Genomic DNA, 20,538 nt, shown 5'->3' on the forward strand with positions numbered 1-20,538 from the left:
TGCCTGCTTATCTCTTTTTCCAATTTATCTCTTTAGTTTATAAACCTTTACTGTTTTTCTTTTGTTATTCCCATGGTTTCTCTATTTTCCTCTTAAAGGTGATTTCTCCCCACAATTGTGTTTTATTTTACTGTTTTTACTTTGTACACTATAACCAGGTGGTAGGCTGAAATTTACATTGCTTATCTCTGAATCATATGGTTCAATCAGTCTACTCTTTCAAAACGTTGGCACTATTAGCATAAGAATTGTATTTACAAATACATGTACATTTTTCTGCTGTAAAAACTGAGCTTCTGCTTTAAAAATAAATTAGCTGGCTTGATATGACAGATAATTTGTCATTTCAAACTAATTATGTTCATTGTTTCTGTCCCAAAACAGCCATACCTTCAGATACAGTATAACCCATTGATTCAGATATTCACATAAATAGGTCTTTTAGTATAGATTTGGCTCAAATGTCAGTGCAGTGAGATCTCTGAATGTGGATGTGCTGTAAAAGAAAAAAAGGAGAAAATACAATAAGAGGTATACACGGAATTTATGCTAAATTATCCAGCAAGCACAACTAACTTTTGCTGAGTGAACAAAAATTCACTCTTCTAAGTGAGTAAAAATTGAATTCCTGAAGTGACAGGCAATATATATTAAAAATAATCCTATAAATTAAAACATGTGCCAAATCCAGGAAGGTGCCAGAAGCAATATTCACAGGCAGTAGTTAGCAGTTCAGCAGTTTAAATGAACTCCCATGTTCCATAGAATGATGTGAAAAGAAATATCCAAGCTCTGCTGCTCCAAACTGTTTATGGAATCAAAAGAAATAGTATGTTAAACTGTAAGGGGGTATAAAATCTTTTATTCCCAATAGTGTTCTCTGCTAACTAGAGAATATTGTACCTAATGTGAAAATACATCATTAATATTCTTATCTGCATGCAGAATGTATAGTAAAGCAAGGTGGAGATATTACAAACAGGTACAAAGTTAAGTTCATTACAATACACACGTAATAACATGTAACATCATAATGAAATAAAAAGAAACCATGCAAACTATATATCTCTACCATATAAAAAGTCAAATTATGTTGAAATGTCTATGGTCTTGTTTTGTCTAGCTCTAGCTATGGTTGTCTGGAGAGGGGGTCCCCAACCTTTTTTTACTCAAAAACAGTTGGGGAGCAACACAAGCATGAAAAATGTTGCTGGAGTGCCAAATTTGGGCTGTGATTGGTTATTTCGTAGCCCCTACAAAGAGTCAGTGTGGCAGTGCACATGGTTGTTATACAACCAAAACTTGCCTCCAAGCCAGAAATTCCACCCCACAAAAAAAATCTGCAAAGGGGCCCGGTGGGTAGTAATTAGTGAATCTGTCCCGTTTCACATGACTGAAAACTTTGCAAATCTGCAGAAAAATTTGTGAAACGCGTTGAAGTCAATACGTGCAACTTTTTTCTTAATCCAAATGTCCAAAGTCAATGGTTACATAGTTACATAGTTACATAGTTACATAGGGTTGAAAAAAGACCATTGTCCATAATGTTCAACCCATCCTAGTAAACCCAGCACACAACCTATACTAACCAATCTATACACTCACATACATAAACTATATATATACAACCAGTAATACTAACTGTAGATATTAGTATCACAATAGCCTTCTATATTCTGCTTGTTCAAAAACTCATCCAGGTCCCTCTTAAAGGCATTAACAGAGTCTGCCATTACCACATCACTAGGAAGGGCATTCCACAGCCTCACTGCCCTCACCATGAAAAACCACCTACGCTGCTTCAAATGGAAGCTCTGTTCCTCTAATCTATAGGGGTGACCTCTGGTGCGCTGATTGTTTTTATGGGAAAAAAGAACATCCCCCAACTGCCTATAATCCCCTCTAATGTACTTGTACAGAGTAATCATGTCCCCTCGCAAGCGCCTCTTTTCCAGAGAAAACAACCCCAACCTCGACAGTCTAACCTCATAGTTTAAATCTTCCATCCCCTTAACCAGTTTAGTTGCACGTCTCTGCACTCTCTCCAGCTCATTAATATCCTTCTTAAGGACTGGAGCCCAAAACTGCACTGCATACTCAAGGTGAGGCCTTACCAGGGACCTATAAAGAGGCAAAAATATGTTCTCATCCCTTGAGTCAATGCCCTTTTTTATACAAGACAGCACTTTATTTGCTTTAGTAGCCACAGAATGACACTGCCTGGAATTGGACAACTTGTGATCTACAAAAACCCCTAGATCCTTCTCCTTTAAGGATGCCCCCAACACACTACCATTCAGTAGATAGTTTGCGTTTATATTATTTCTACCAAAGTGCATAACTTTGCACTTGTCAACATTGAACCTCATTTTCCAGTTTGCTGCCCAGTTTTCCAATTTTGTCAAATCGCTCTGCAAAGCAGCAGCATCCTGCATGGAACTTATAGTTTTGCACAATTTAGTGTCATCAGCAAAAATAGAAACAGTACTCTCTATGCCCACCTCCAGGTCATTAATAAACAAGTTAAAAAGCAAAGGACCAAGGACTGACCCCTGCGGTACTCCACTAACCACACTGGCCCAATTAGAAAATGTTCCATTTACCACCACTCTTTGTACTCTATCCTTCAGCCAGTTCTCTATCCAATTACAAATATTATGTTCTAGGCCAATATTCCTCAATTTGATCATTAACCTTCTGTGAGGTACAGTATCAAACGCTTTAGCAAAATCTAAGGAGATGACATCAACTGCCATTCCAGCATCGAGGTTCCTGCTCACCTCCTCATAAAGGCAACTAAATTGGTTGTTTTTTTTATACTCCAAATGCATTAAAGTCAATGGGCGTTTTTTTTTTCCCTTTGGTGCAACTTTTTGGTCTCTGCAAATTGTTTTTAATTTTTTGCCACAGTTTCACAAAAAAATACGTTCATGCCGAAATGCAGAATTTTGCTGTGAATCCATGTCTGGTGAAAAAATTTCACTACCGGCACGCACTTCTTGTACACCTTCCTGCTGTGGATAGCTATAGAGTGGTGACCCGAGGGGCTACTTCCTCTATAGTTACACCACTGCTGCAATCAATTAATAATGCATGTTTCATAGATATTCATGAATAAGAGCAGGTACATCAGAAACCTATTAGTTGAGCAGCGCTGAGGATATCAACCACCATTCACTGTTAACAAGCCCTACTCTTCTTATTTAATGAATCTAATTATATTTAATAGCAGGATTGCCAAAGAAGAGTCTATATGTATGTGTATATATACATATATAGGTTTTGTACTGTTTCCTAAACAGCTCAGCCTTGGAACCATACACATTATTAATTTTAGAAAATACATTTTTACACATAGATAAACATACATATGGTGTTTTCTCTCTTTGCATTCACCAAATGCGAACTTCAACAGTTATATTTTTTGCTACAAACAAGTCAATGCAGTGTTAAAGTAGTGTATGGTTCCAAGTCTCATTGAATCTGATTCCCTATATGAATCTGTATGAGATACAGGATATGCAGATGCTGTTCACTGACTGAACTATTTTCTGAGGTAGCCAAGGATAAAAAACAGAAGTATATTGTAAAAAGGCACTTTTTTGTGGCCCAAGTAGCAGACCATGACTGCAGAACAAGTTTTCACTGTCAAGCTGGGACCTGTTTTATTAATTGTCTCTAATCAGCAATGGTTGTGAATAAAAATTCCCTGTTGGTACACAACATGACACTAGATGGGAGACTATTACAACATTTACATTTCCACATAGCACAGACAGGGCCAAAAGTAGGTGAATTAAGTTTTAAAGCATTCAGTTTGGGAATACATCTGTTGCAGACTGCTGTAGATTAAACACACTATTTAATTTGGAACTCTAGAGACGGGTTAAAATGGGTAAAGGTTGGCTGTGAAATCACTACAGTGTAGTGACATTACACACCAAGGTATTGTAACATTCAGTTGTTACATAATTAAACAAAGAATAATAGTTTTTAGAATAGGGGTTTATGCTCCTTTAAGAGTAGTTTGTATTGCTCCATTTCCCTTGTAGTACATCTTGATGTCACACAATATAGCTTGATTTATTTCAACATTATCAAATATATGTAACTAGCTTGTCATTTATATAGTAAATGTAAGGCCTTAGTGAACTAAAATAATGAAGGACCATATTAGTACAAATGCCATATTAACTCATTCAGAGTTCAGGAAATTCAGAGTTCTTATTCCTGCTGACCTGATATCATTTGAGTAGGTCCATGTGACATCACTGTTCCTGTTTGACCTATGGCAGTTTACATGTACTCAGGAATACCATGTTACCCAAAGGAATAGGATTTCAATAAGACATTAAATTTAAAGAGAAACAGAAATGAAAAAGTCTGTTTGTTAGATTGTTAGATAAAATCATTTGTTTTCTCTCTCTCTCCAAAAACATGCACAGAAGGTTCAAATTCAGAAAGTTTTTTGCGCCTTTAACGTTCTTGCGGATATAAAAATTTCAGGAACTTTCGGATTGTACCGTGATATTTTCATATGACTACCATGCAATTCGAAATTTTCGTATTTGATGCAATTTTTTCTTAAACATACTTTTCAAAGTCCAAAATTCAGACTTTGATAAATCAGCCCCTAAGTGTTTGTTTATCTTATAAGATTGTATGCGTCTGCTTATATAGTACACTGTTCAAAACTTTTGAGTGTTTGCTATAATTTTTCACAGCAATAACTTGTGGTCACCCAGGAAATCCTGCCAATGGAGTTACCAGTGGGAGCGAGTTTAACTTAAATGATGTTGTAAACTTCACATGCAACATAGGTTATGTACTTCAGGGTGCATATCAAGCACAATGTCGCAGTAACGGATTATGGAGCAGCCCTCTTCCTCATTGCCGAGGTAAGTGTGTACCCCCTATTGTAAAATATAAGTACAGGCATGGGACCAGTTATCCAGAATTCTCGGGACCTGGGATTTTCCAGATAAGGGGGTCTTTCTGTGATTTAGATCTCTGTACTTTAAGTCTACTAAAAACGTGTCACCTTTTGGGATTTTTCTTTAAGTATGTATATACTGTATGTATGTAAAACTTTTTTAAAAAGTGCTAGAAAGGGTGAATTTAGAATTCACCATTTGATAAATAATCTTCTAAAAATCCCATTGGAATGAACAGAATCTGGGTGAGTTTTTATATATTAATAAATCTGCCCCTAAGTGCCATGTGGTATGATACACAGTAGGAAGGGGCTACCTGCCCCAGTCTAAGTACAAATGAAGCCTATAACCTTTTAGGTTAAAACAATACTAAACATCGAGCAGATATATGGACACATCAAGAACTGGAATACAAACCTTTTTACATACTGCACTCAGGCCCTCACCTCCTCCATATGAGTAGTTCTCTAAAACTAAAAACTGAATGATTAATATTTAGTTCATTGTTTCCTGCTCTGTAGATGATTAAACTGTTATTGTATGTTCCCTCCAGCATTGACTTTTGCTTACTTGTTTTAGAATTTATTAACAATAAGATTAATTTGTCCCAGCTTTTCTGAAATACTTGGATAATACTCGGTATAATTTTTTTTTTTTTTAAATCAAAACACTCTTGTAAATATTGTAGCTGGCTCTGCTACATCTTGAGTTCAAAATGTATTGTGGTTCATAATAACTCAAATGTGCAGTAACAAGTTTTACCTAATACTTGCAGCAGACATTTATATAGAATGTGCCAAAAACATGCCAGCACCTGAGCAGAAGTGGCAGGCAGTAAATAAGATTTCAAGTGCAAAATATTTTAAACTAAGCATACCCGAAATTGATAGATTGCTCTTTTTAATTAAGAGAAGAAAAGGATATGGTATTTTATAAAGAAAATATGATACTTCTGCTTTGCTGCTGTCTTTGGAGAGTTTATTTTCTAGTTGTTGTAGATGTAGTATATAATTTTTTTTGAGGTATTGCTAATTTTTTTTTTAAAAAAATGAGGGGCAGATTTATTAAAATTGTGTATTTGTGTAATTTTTCATGTTTTTTTTTCTACCATGATTAAGCTCACTTTTTTAAAAAGCAAGAATGTCTATTTATTTATTAAAAAATACAAATATAAAAGGTGTTAATGAATAAAAACGTGGAACAAATAAGAATACGAAAACCTCCTTTTTCGTAAGAATTTTGATGTGACTACAAATGAAAAAATCCTTAAATTAGAAAAAAAAAAAGATTTTACAATTTGATAAGAACAGTTGCCATTGACTTCGCCAGCTTTTAGGTGACACATTTTTGTACTCAAGTTTTTTATGATGACAATTAATAAATTACACAAAAAATACTGTTTTTGAGTAATTATCATAAAGAATGATGTTCCTCTCCTTATGTTGAGCTAATGCCCCATGAAAGCATGCTTCCCCTGTAGATAAGCTGCAAATAAAGGAAAATGAATTAGGATAAGAGTGATTATAATGAGCTTGGTACCTAGACATATGTAACAGAAATTGAAAAAGAAATCAATCCATAATCAGTACTTTTTAATGAAGTCTTTCTTATTTTTGAGCATCTACATAATATATTTTTTTTGCCTTCAGTTATAATTAATGTGCCAATAGTTTTAATGTACCATTCCAATAACAAATATCACAAATGAGCTGATTGCAAGAATAATACACCTCTGTAGCTTTCAGGTTGACACATTTAAATATAAAAGAAGAAAAAGAAATAGAAAAGGAAAAAATGCCTTTTTTTTTCACTTGGCTCCCTAAAGCCTCATTAACGCCTAATTCTGCAATATTTCACAGTAAGGGATACTGAAATTACCTTGAACAAGGACCAAATCAAAAACTGCAATGTAATCATGCTATGTTTATTGAACCACAGATTAAAAACACATACAATATATGTGATTTTCTTCTGGTAGAGTGGTTACTCATACAGCACAGTGTGGCTCTTTTACTCTGCTGTAAAATAAGACAATATTTGATTTGAGCAAAAATGCATTTGATACGATATTACCCAAAAAGAACAAGGTTAAATAGAAAATGTAGGTGCTGATGTGGAAGCTCTTGTGTGAAAACCCATTAGCCAGAAAGCTCCAAATATACCAATACTCTTTTCTTTTGTGCCAGAGTTTAAGAAATGTTTTAACTAGTTTACTTTTTCTTGATCCTAATCAGATGCTTGATTTTAACTAGTCTACCATTAATTCATGTACACTGCAAATCTTTCCTATTGCTTTTTAAAGCATGGTGACCTTATTATAGAAATGAAAAGCTAGGTCCCAAGTCATTCAAATAATAGAACAGGTCTGTAGTAATAGAAGGGACACCTATAATATCTAACAAAACAAGGCAATTGATTGCTAAATATAAAACCCAACACACTTTACCCAGAAGACAATGCACATGTATTAAGTAATGTAATCATGTTAACAGTATTTGGAGCATACTTTGTTTTGATATCACATGGTATAAACGGAACACATGAGGCACCGGGGTACAGCATGTCACAGCCTTTTTATCATTGGGTTAGCCTTTTCATAAATAACAGACAAAGTGACCCAACTGAGCCAAATGCACAGCGAGCAGCCCTAGATCTGGCAACAGATAGGCCACACCCCCATGTTTATTAGGTCATGCCAAAGATCCCCTGATATCTTTATCTACCAGGTTGACATCTCTGCTTCCATATTCTTATAAAAATTCAGCAATTTCGATAATGCTTTAGAAAAACAGATCAGATTCGCTCACCACTACAAATAGGTAATATTGTATTGTCTTTATATGTGAATCTAGATTAAAAACCCATAATGTTTTATAAACATAGTCACATTTGTTAGTCAGATTGTACAATATTACAGTGTATTTACCAGAATCTATTACTTGTAGTGCACAGGATGCACCAACAAAGAGGCATTCATTGTGACAAGCTCCCATAGATGAACCAGGACAAGGAGCTGTTACTGTGTAATTTGGGGTACACAAGTGGCTCACTAACAGCCCACTGATTTGGTTCATGATCATCGGAGCTTGTGATAATGACCTTGAACAGGAAAACACCTGCAGCATGTCTATGGACATATTGGACTAACACTCTGATCAACAATGCTGTAATAAATGTTGGTAACTGATGGATTTTACAAAGCCATACATACAAGTTCACATTTTGGGGGTTTTGTAATTTTGCATTAATTTTGCACAGGAGCAGTAACCTATAGCAGCAGGTATAATTTACTGGTCACTTGTTTACAAGCATATATCTTATTGGTTGCCATATTTAGTGCCTTTTATAACATATGTGGGTACATCTGTGCCAGTTAAATAGGAAGCCCATGCACACACATCATTTTGTGTAGGATGTTTTCCATGTTTTCCATGCAGGACATCTGATTGACAACCATATAACTGGTTACAATGCAATAATGCAATACAGCTAATGTGATATTCACAGGTTAATCTAAAACAATGTTTCTCTTCTGTTCATTCATAAATTTTATATTTTTGTATTGATAATACATACACACACAACCCCAGATCTTACATGGTTAAAAGACCCCTTGCAAAAGCAAAAAGATTTTTAATCTATAAAAAATGTGTAGGGCATCTATTGAAATAATGCCATATCACAATGTGCAATATATGTAAAAAAAATGATTGGTGTGTATTTTAGGAATATGGGGACACATTTGTAAATATTGCTTTAACTTGCACTTGACATAAAGACTGATATTTTTTACTATTGGTAAAGACAGAGCTACAGATCTCTCAACTAACCTTTTAAATTACCCACATATCATGTGTCCCATAGGGACTTATCATGTCTTGAAACTGACAGGCAGTTAGCCTTGCAGACATTGTAATACATAGTTTTGAACTACAGAGCTTTCCATTTACTGTGGCAGTGATTCATCATACTGTATAATAAACAAGAACCCATAGTTGTGTATGCCCATTATAACAAAGCAAAACATTTTTGTTGGCTTTTTTTTTTTTTTTTTAATTTTCCTTATACAAAAATCCTATTCCCTATACAAAAATAGATCACACTGCTCCCCCCCCCACTCAAACAGAGCAATGATAACCTGATTTTAAAATCTGGAATTGTCCTTTGCATCTTATTGTGCATTCATGAAAATGGAAAACTCTAGGACACAATGTGACATTCCTTCCCAGGAGAACTGTTTTGCATTTTGAGGATAAGGTTTTTCGCACAGTTCATGTTCTTCCTATACTGAATGTTTTGAACTTGAACCCACTGTCACCTTATTTAACAATTATTCATTATAATTCCTTTTGTACAATGGCAATCTAAATTAAGGGTATGACCACTATTTGCTTTTTGCCCAATGTCTGCCTAAGCGTTTTAACCACTACCGTCATCAAATGGGAAATAGTAGTGCTTAAAATGCCAATAAATAATGGCCACTTTGCACCAGGTTAGACAATGCAACAAAGGCTAAAAACCTTTTTGTGAAATAGAGATTATATAGCAGGGCCCCCCAACCTTTTTTTTTTTTTTACCAGTGAGTCAAATTTATATGAAAAAAAAAGTTCCTTGCCTCCAAGTCAGAAATTAAAAAATGGGCACCTACCATGGGGCCACTGGGAGTAACTTTAAAGTGGTTGATGAGCAGCATGTTGCTTGCGAGCCACCGCTTGGGTTCCACTGGTATATAGCAATTGTGGATGCTGTACCGCTCTTTGATACAGAGAAGAGACACTGCCTCTTCCTTCCCCACACAGACCTGGCAAGTTTCAACTTTTGCCACTTCCAACAGGGTTTGCCTTACATATGACACTTTCAGGTGGAAACAGAGAACTAATTTTTTCACATTAACTTGTAATATAATAATCACTAAGCATAAAAGATCACAAACATCTGATGAACTGATCACTGAACATAATTGAAAAGGCATAACTTAAGAGAAATTTACCTAGTGAGTAATAAAGAACCACTCTTGATTCAATTCTGGCTCCAGAAATAAATACCATAGGTTTAGGTACCTGTATGTGTGCAAATTCAGTTACCCTGAAATGTTCCTACAGACAGTTGCTTTAATTACTATGTACTTGTGCTTATACTGATGTCAAATACTCTTCTTGCACATCTGTATAGTTGCGCTTGGCACCGCTCAGCCCTTATTGGCTTCCATTTTTTAATTGACCAGATTATTAATAAAAGGTGACAATAACAACAAAATCGGAACCTCAAAGATTTTGGCTGTTGAGGTCACTAAACCCCCACAATCAAAGCATAATAAAAAATAATAAATACCAACTAAAAACACTAGTATGAAGAGGACATTGTATAACAAACACTTGAAATGTTAACTACCAATTTAAGAAATGCTCAGATAGTGGCAACAGGAACTTATCCATGCTTTGTGTGTTCTTTTGTTTGGAGTTACTTTTCCTACATGACGATGAAGTCATCTCAATTTATAAGAACAATCATAAGAAACAATACTACTAAATGTAATATAATCTTAAAATATAAACCTAGTTTTAAATAAAGTAATACAGTTTACCAAGAAGGTTTGCTACAGTAAGGATTTTCCTGCTTTTCAGCAGTTCCTACACCTTACAAGGTAAGGTAATATTGATATTGTAGGTAATACTTTCATCCTAGGCAGTATCATCTCTTGTATTAAAAAGATTAGAAATCTGAAATGGAACTAAAGAAGAATTGTGTCGAACAATATAGTCATACAGGGTCAGCTGACTCTCGGAAAATGGGGCAGACAGAAAACTGCACGCAATTGTAATAAAGGACATAGTAAATTGCATGTCTTTCACAGTGGAAATAAAAGGCTATTTTTTAACCCACTGTAAAATATACACAAAGAAACAGCTTCAGCTCAGACCACATTTTATATACTTTTGTCTATTTTGTGTATTAGGGAGGGGACCAGCAGTCCTCAAAATCTGTATTCTATTAATTCTGATTTCTTCTGTTTCTACTGATCACTTTATACACACTGTATGTATATGCACCAGGCATAGCCAATGCTCTTTTGGGTCTAATACTGGTAAAATAGTGTAGGGACCCATAGGATTTAGCACTCCTATGGCTTTAATCCCCTACTACTTCTTTCTATCACTGTTACTGGGCAGAGTCCCATGTATCTAGTTTGCACTATGCATTATACCTTATTGGTTGTTATGGTTGTACACGCCCCTTGCAGACTGATATAGTGTCTAGCAAAGAGGTGTGACTATCTCTTTAGCTACCTGTCTGCTACCTAAGCACAGCTCCCTCTGAACCTGGGTGCAGCAACAGGCCCCAGTAAAGCCATATTGTCCCAGAGACCATCTTAACATTTGGAGAAGTTGGGGAAAGGGCCCCGTGAATGAGGTTTAAGTAAGCATAGCAGTTTTGTAATAGCACTCTCTAGGAGAAGTGAGATAGTTAGTAACTAGCAAGGAAGGGCAGCTCTAATAGCCCCATCAAGGAGAATTGGTGTTCTGGAAGTAGCTTTCCATCCGGCAATGTTGCCTCAGCAATAGGGCCACGGAGTAGAGATGGAGACAGGCAGGATAACCCCTGATCCCTACTTACATGGAGGACTCATATACTAGAGGTTATCAACCTGATGAAAAGATATCTATCCAGACCTATCTCCAAAGAGGGTATTAAGCTTACAGGTACATTTACCCTGCAAAGACTCTACCAAGAGGTGGGATAAACCGGTGTGTACCCTCCTTTATCTTGTCTTAAAGGGATATTGTCATCTACCCTCTATATCTGCATGCATTGCAAATCACAAGCACAAAATCTTGTGCTGTTGAGTAGTGTTGTATACTGCTGCATGGAGGATCAGATTAGATCTGTCCTACAAAATCTGATAAAAAACTTTGTGAAGTTTAGCCCTAATAATTAATATTATACTGCAAAGTTCCAATTCCAGGTATATGATCAATTATCCAGAATGCTTGGGACCTGGGGTTTTCCAGGTAAGCGATCTGTAATTTGGATCACATACCTTAGGCCTGTTAAAAATGATTTAAACATGAAATAAACCCAATAGGAAAGTTTTGCCACCAATGTGGAATTATGCAGCTTAGTTTGGATCAAGTACAAGTTACTGTTTCATTATTACAGAGAAAAAGAAAACTATTACAAAAATTTGAATTATTTATATAAATTGTATGCTTTCTGGATAAGGGATTCCATACCTGTATTGTATAGTCATTCTAAAGTAATGTGCATTAAAAATAAATAGATGCAATTCAAATGTATTTTATGACACAAAGTACATTTCAAAAAAAAAATATATATATATAGTTTAAGACTTTCAATCAATTTTTTCAGACCTTGTGGTTTGCTTCTCTTTAGATAAAAGTTCTAAAGTCATCACAGCAGACTCAAACATTATTTTGACTTTTTCCACAGACTAGACTAAGGATGCCAAAACTCATTTTGCATGTAATTCTTGACAGCTGCCATTGAGAGAAGGCAATCTCCTTCTGTTCTATCACCTAGATTTACAATAGGGTCCCTAGGGTGAATGGTAATTTGGGAATCCAGTGACACAGATGTGCATGCCAACCAACCTAATTCTTTCGTAAAATACCTGTATATCCTGCCGAATCTTATTTTCTTATTTATATTCCATTATTAACAAAATGAACAGTGGTCATCTGGCAGTACTGTCTGAATCAAAAGGCTTATATTTTTTATAGAATATTAATATATGTCTCTAGGGACCACAGTGCTTTTGGCAACCTTACTTTTGCAGATTCTGTGAATATACTCTTCTTACAGACACAAAAATAAACAACAAATTGATCTTTGTTAGTTTTATGGATAGTAAAAAACATGTATTGTATCAAGCACACGGTAAGGGTATGTTTCTTTCAATGAATATCCACTGATTCAAACAGGAATCTAATGAAATACATGTACCTTCCTGAAAGAAATACATTACCATAAGCAGATATGCTCATAAGCAGCTCATATGACATAGTTACATAGTTAAAGGGGTGGTTCACCTTTTCATTTAATTGGTCCTATTACTAGCAACTTTTTAATTGGCCTTCATTATTTATTTTGTATAGTTTTTTAATTATTTTTCTTCTTCTTTCATTTTCATTCTGAAAAATGTTAAAAAATTAGGGCCAATTGCAAATTGTCCATGTCCATGTCTATATCATACGAAAAATGTTTCTAAAGGGGAACTACACCTTTAATTTAATAGAAGACAAAAATCCATCAAGTTCAACTCTTTCAAATGAACCCCAGTGCATATATATTGCTTTTTAAGATCTAAACACAAATTTGTCCAGGTCCAGTAACCAGCAGTAATCAGCTGTTTTCTTTCAAAATGTTGACCAGTAAATGCGTTCTGCTGATTGATAATCATTTTTTGTGGTCACATTGTTATTTCCATTTTGACTTATTTAGTACCTGTTTTTTATTAAGAACTAGCAAAAGGCAATCAAAAAGGTAGTATACCCCCATGTTCAACATGAGTTCAGTGAGTGCTGAATATACTATTAGCTTATTTGGACAGATTACCTCCTGGATGTTACAGTGCCACCTGCACTGAACCTCTCTACAAATTTGTTTATATTTTCACCAACATCATTCCATCTTCTTCAGGTTTCACTCACAATCAACATCATCACCTTTCAATATACTGCACAGAAGCGTAAGCCATACCCTTTTACACCGTACATCCAAACGCCTCCAAATTAAAGCCTGCAGTGCTATTGGGCAAAATGCACATAGCTCTTTTAAATTTTTCCTTTACTTTAATTAGGGATGGTACTGTGCCAAGGTAGGCATGGAGACAGAATAGTGCATAGGTTTCTGGGCAAGTTGGGTGGTGGAAACAATTCATACTTCGCTAGATATTTCATGGGCTTCATACACTCCTTACTCCATCTAGATGGATCATATCATGCCCTTGAATTTTAATGATAATTCATTATAGACTACAGTTTGGGTTGACAATTTGTCACCTGGTTGCATATTCATTAAAACTCTATCATAACTCATTTTTTGAATTTTAATTCGAGTAATCTCAAGTCCATAAATGTTTTCTGTTTGCCAAGAAGTATAACCTGAAAAAGTATGCACGAGAAAAGATGCAGAAAAGTTGCAAAAATCTGCAATTTTTCAACATTACTCATTTTTTGAATGTTAAAATTCGAGTAATCTCAAGTCCACAAATGTTTTATGTTTGCCAAAAAGTATAACCTGAAAAAGTATGCACGAGAAAAGATGCAGAAAAGTTAAAAAAATCTGCAATTTTTCAACTTGTTGCATGAAAACGATGACTTTTTCGTATTGTTGCACAAAACAGCTTTAAAGAACGCGTTGTGGCGCAGTACACATCCAGACGCTCACATGCACAATAGCCTTAGTGCTGCGCCATGATGTCATGGAACACGCTCACATCATAGCCAAATTCAAAGTTAAAAAACACTTCCTTGCTTGTTTTCATTACCCAAGCTGGCTCTGAGTATCCAGGCTAAACCCTTCTATTGTTTGCTCTTCTAGTTTTGACTCCTCACTTGGTTTTTTGACACAGAGTCTTTGCTGCCAGTCTCTGACCTTTTCCAAACTCTGACATTGCCTCTGCCTGACTCCTTTTGCCCATGTGTAGGATCCTTGTCAGCCTAGCAGCTGAAAGTTCCAGGATTCCAAAAGTGAATCAGTAAAGACCAGGGTTGCCAGGGCTCTCCTGCTGCATCCAAAAGGTTAATACTAGTCTATAGGCTTTCTTATACTATTGTCCGTAACTACAGGTGTTTACTTAAATAGGCCCATGATGTTTATAGCAGGTGGTACAGTATAGAACTGCATGGCACCCACAGCACTGCAACTTGTGCAACTCTATGGAAGTGCAAGGAGTGTATTTTGACGCAAGTAACTTTAATGAGTGGTTTTACATGCAACTGAATGCAGGCAACTGAACTTGCAGATGTACATAAACCTTTTAAATACTTTGGACATATTTTTAGATAAAGAATTAAAGGTTTCTAAATATTGTTGCAAACTGTAATCAGCAATCATGTTGTTTTTTCCTTTGTCAATCACATTTATTATAGAAAAAAATGCAAAATCTTGTCCTAAAACCAGTAGATATTAGAAAAATTGGGGAATTAAAAAAAAAAGCCCCTATTTTGATCATATAATGTAAGGGATGTCTTTGATCATTTGGTTTAGATCTCACCCTTGTTTCTTCCTTAATAATTCCTTTTCTTCACTTTATTTTTTATAGTTGTGAATTGTACAGATCCTGGCTTTGTGGAAAATGCAATCCGGCATGGACAACAGAATTATCCTGAAAGTTTTAAATATGGGAAAAGTGTTACTTATCACTGCAAAAAGGGCTTCTACTTATTAGGGTCATCTGTTTTATATTGTAAGGCAAATGGCTTGTGGGACAGATCTTTACCTAAATGCTTAAGTAAGTATTGCAAACATTTATGCTGAATGAATACTTTTGCATGCCGGAAAATCATATGTACGAGGGGGAAGCCCTTAGTAGTGTTGGGCTTTAGCACCCTTTTATAACCAGTAATGACCACTGCAAATTCCAAATGGGTATACAAGATCTTTTACAGCATATTTAATATATACAGTGGTGTGAAAAACTATTTGCCCCCTTCCTGATTTCTTATTCTTTTGCATGTTTGTCACACTTAAATGTTTCTGCTCATCAAAAACCGTTAACTATTAGTCAAAGATAACATAATAGAAACACAAAATGCAGTTTTTAAATGAAGGTTTACGTTATTAAGGGAGAAAAAAAACTCCAAATCTACATGGCCCTGTGTGAAAAAGTGATTGCCCCCCTTGTTAAAAAATAACTTAACTGTGGTTTATCAATTCAATGTTCAATTTCTGTAGTCACCCCCAGGCCTGATTACTGCCACACCTGTTTCAATCAAGAAATCACTTAAATAGGAGCTACCTGACACAGAGAAGTAGACCAAAAGCACCTCAAAAGCTAGACATCATGCCAAGATCCAAAGAAATTGAGGAACAAATGAGAACAAAAGTAATTGAGATCTATCAGTCTGGTAAAGGTTATAAAGCCATTTCTAAAGCTTTGGGACTCCGGCGAACCACAGTGAGAGCCATTATCCACAAATGGCAAAAACATGGAACAGTGTTGAACCTTCCCAGGAGTGGCCGGCCGACCAAAATTACCCCAAGAGCGCAGAGACAACTCATCCGAGAGGCCACAAAAGACCCCAGGACAACATCTAAAGAACTGCAGGCCTCACTTGCCTCAATTAAGGTCAGTGTTCACGACTCCACCATAAGAAAGAGACTGGGCAAAAACGGCCTGCAAGGCAGATTTCCAAGGCGCAAACCACTTTTAAGCAAAAAGAACATTATGGCTCGTCTCAATTTTGCTAAAAAACATCTCAATGATTGCCAAGACTTTTGGGAAAATACCTTGTGGACCGACGAGACAAAAGTTGAACTTTTTGGAAGGTGCGTGTCCCGTTACATCTGGCGTAAAAGTAACACAGCATTTCAGAAAAAGAACATCATACCAACAGTAAAATATGGTGGTGGTAGTGTGATGGTCTGGGGTTGTTTTGCTGCTTCAGGACCTGGAAGGCTTGCTGTGATAGATGGAACCATGAATTCTACTGTCTACCAAAAAATTCTGAAGGAGAATGTCCGGCCATCTGTTCGTCAACTCAAGCTGAAGCGATCTTGGGTGCTGCAGCAGGACAATGACCCAAAACACACTAGCAAATCCACCTCTGAATGGCTGAAGAAAAACAAAATGAAGACTTTGGAGTGGCCTAGTCAAAATCCTGACCTGAATCCTATTGAGATGTTGTGGCATGACCTTAAAAAGGCGGTTCATGCTAGAAAACCCTCAAATAAAGCTGAATTACAACAATTCTGCAAAGATGAGTGGGCCAAAATTCCTCCAGAGTGCTGTAAAAGACTCGTTGCAAGTTATCGCAAACGCTTGATTGCAGTTATTACTGCTAAGGGTGGCCCAACCAGTTATTAGGTTCAGGGGGCAATTACTTTTTCACACAGGGCCATGTAGGTTTGGATTTTTTTTCTCCCTAAATAATAAAAACCCTCATTTAAAAACTGCATTTTGTGTTTACTTGTGTTATCTTTGATTAATAGTTAAATGTGTTTATGATCAGAAACATTTTGTGTGACAAACATGCAAAAGAATAAGAAATCAGGAAGGGGGCAAATAGTTTTTCACACCACTGTATATATCTAGGCATGTTAAACATACCACAACTTTTTGTACCTGCTTTAGCATTTTGAACTCCATCTCCATTTCAGTTTAATACTGAAAAATATGGACCTTTTTATGGCTTCACAAAGACAGATGAGGCTTTGTGATTGTTGTTTGCTCTTTTTAACAAAAAACAATAGTAAATAAGAATTTAATAACAAAAACATTTTAATGGAAATTTATTGTATTACATTTGGCATAAAGGATTAATTTGGTTATTGCATAAGCCTAACCATTCATTAATTTACTGATAATGTGTATTATCATTTAAGATTGCAAATAAAATATGTATGAGTTATGAAACAGTAGAAATTAAATAACTTGAAATTAAGAAATGAAAGAAGCTGTTCCAGTAACCTCCCAGTGGTAAGGAAGGAAATAGTTTTGCATAATATAATTGTTAAAAGCGTTATTATGATTTTTGTATCAGCAGACATGATCATGACTTGAACAGAAACCAAGAGGGAGAAAGTATTTAGAATTCATTACAAAGAAGATAGTAATGCGAGGGTGGTTTTAACATCAAAGCTGTTTATTATTGTTTAGAACAGAAATACAGATATAGTAACTAAAAAGAGATTGATAATTCTTATCTTGCGCATTTTTACTCTGCACTAAATTAATGCATTTAGTACTGTGCATTACAATTTGCTTTTGAAAGTATTTTAGACAAAATAAAATCTAAAACCATATTTTCTTTTCCATTGCACCTTATCTCTTGTTAACCCGTTGGGATTATAGCAAAATCATTATAGATTCAGAGAGTTACTTGAAATATATTTATTTACACTAACTGAAAAGACTTCTCATATTAGTTATAAACTACAGTGCATGCTGATTATGTTATACAGTATCTTTACATAAAACAATTACAGGTGGCTTTATTCTATCTAGTTTATTTTGTTAAGTATTATGCTCATATTCTTTAGTGTCACAAATTGTTTCCTGTTGTGGGAATGCCTATGTAATTGCAATTCTTTTTATGATTTTACTTTTATAGTTTTTACTTTGTTCAGAAAAGCATCACGGTGCTCATGCGAAGATATTACTGTATACCTTGCATTAAATTGAGCTAAGCAATATCTACTCCACATCAAATTAAACTAAACAATAGTTGCTTGATATAATTTCATTCAGTAAGGCATACATAGACAAGTAACTCTAATGCTATTGTAATGATATATAGGTAATATTGTTATAGTACAGTTTCATGATTATTTATACCAATTTATGTTGCTGAAATGTTTATGAATACATAGCTTATGAACACACCACTGAATAAAATATCACATAGTAATGTAAATATTGTCTAGTCTTTAAAATTTGCCAAAAAGACAATTCGCAGCGCATATGCTGATTTACCAAAAGGTGAAGGAGACATCAGCGTTAGAGAATTTTCTTGCCGTTTTTACCAGGCGAATTTTTGCTCAGGCAAAGAAGCAAAAATCAAAGGGTGAAATTTTATCTTCATCCCCCATTTTGCAAAAGTTTAATAATATTTGTGGTCCTTCCTATATTACTCTGCTCAGTCCATAGTATATAAGGCTTTAGGTAGTCAATTGGGAAATGGGCACCATTTACTAAATTTGAGTAATTTAACCCCAGTGTAGTAACCCACGGCAACCAATCTTCAATAAGTTTTAGTGCTAACAATGAAGCAAAATTACCTAGTGTTAGTTAGTGACTCCCTCCCAGATATTGAAAAAAAACCCTGGCCTAACAATTACTGTTCTTCTGACTTTTAGGGTGATTGTAATCAGCAGAGAACTGCACCAGCCCAGGGTACCTGCAAGTGATTGATCCTCTTCCTTCCATCTTCTTCCTTCTCATTCCCCAGGCTGAGGCATGCAAAGTAGAGTGAAAAAACTTTTTTTGTTAAAGTTTAGCTTTTCACTAACTGTGCATGTGCAAGAGGCACGAAGAAGGAAGAGGATCGCTCACTTGCAGGTACCCCAGGCTGCTGCAGTTTTCTGATAGCAGGAGCACTGATCTGGGTATCAGGTAAGGTATACGATTAATTTCCCGGTAAGTTGGGTCTCTGAGAAAGCAAGACCACAATTTCCCCTACCACCCTCCCTTACCTATTCTTCCCCTCCTCAAAGAATGATACGCAAGAATTATATTTGGTTAATAACTGTACAGTTTATTGATGTAACTATATACAACTACATGCCATTGACCACATTGTTATGTAACATGGCATTCTCAATAAAAAAGTTATATATACATACACAATTGTATAAACAATTGTGATTTAATAAATTGAAGATCACTTGCTTAATCTGACTTAATCTTAATCTGAATTTTGTCAAATTCATTTTACAGCAATAGCATGTGGACATCCAGGAGTTCCAGCTAATGCCTTACTAAGTGGAGATAAATATACATATGGATCAAAAGTTCACTATTCTTGCATGGGTAGTCACACCCTTATTGGCAATTCAACACGAGTATGTCAAGAGGACAGCAGATGGAGTGGAGCACTGCCTCACTGTTCAGGTATGATGTGGATAAACTGGCTATGCAATTATCCTTTTTGTTCTAGTACAATAACTTTATAAAACAATGTTTTGTCCTCACTATGTGTTACCCCGAGGTAGTGTGCAGTTTAACATGCAAATAAATCTTTTCACATTTCATTAAATGGACTGAGGGTGAAAGTCTGTAAAATTTACTGAAACATTAGGATGAAGTGAAACTGACAATGAAAGGAAATATGCAATAAGTACAGAGAATCATTTTTTCAATAGTGGGGAGTGATGGCATGAAAAAAACAACTAGATAATGTGTCTGTGAGCTAAGTAGCTGCAACATGAATATGCAGTTAGATTGTGACAACATATTACATATTCGATTATATACATACAGATACATGTCTCTGAGGTGCTGGTAGCTGTATAAGTGGCTTAGTGCAAAATGAAGTCCTTTTCAATACCTTCAATGTTACCATAAGGTAGTGTGTGAAAAATGCTTCTTGCACATCTGGTATAAAAACAGACTCCAGGTTCTCAGAAAACACTGTGCTAGGTCATGGGTTAGAAATAAGGTTGCTGTAAAGAAACAAAGGAGAACTTAATATTGGTGTTGTGCAGATACACTTGACACCCAGTAGAGAGAGTTAATTACAAAGGAGTAATAGACATACACTTAATTAAAATTTCATATTAGTTATTCGTTATTCGTTATTTTGTGTCTGCATTAATGTATGTATTGTATATGTTTAATTCCTTGTTAATTATAAGAATTTTAAATTACACATTGTTTTGTGAGTCATAAAATTAATATAAAAATATTAATTGCATCCCCTGC

The 20,538-nt window shown here is 35.4% G+C and overlaps 1 protein-coding gene across 1 annotated transcript in view; it reads left to right on the forward strand.

Moving 5' to 3' along the window:
* Window positions 1-20,538, forward strand: part of csmd1 (CUB and Sushi multiple domains 1) — a 716,970-nt gene that overhangs the window by 658,692 nt on the left and 37,740 nt on the right. Inside the window, exons 55-57 of the mRNA XM_031902727.1 lie at window positions 4,725-4,898; window positions 15,220-15,408; window positions 19,555-19,728. Coding sequence (XP_031758587.1) covers window positions 4,725-4,898; window positions 15,220-15,408; window positions 19,555-19,728 — 537 coding nt within the window. The remainder of the gene's footprint in view (window positions 1-4,724; window positions 4,899-15,219; window positions 15,409-19,554; window positions 19,729-20,538) is intronic.

Source organism: Xenopus tropicalis, chromosome 5, assembly GCF_000004195.4.
Source record: "Xenopus tropicalis strain Nigerian chromosome 5, UCB_Xtro_10.0, whole genome shotgun sequence".
Taxonomy (NCBI): domain Eukaryota; kingdom Metazoa; phylum Chordata; class Amphibia; order Anura; family Pipidae; genus Xenopus; species Xenopus tropicalis.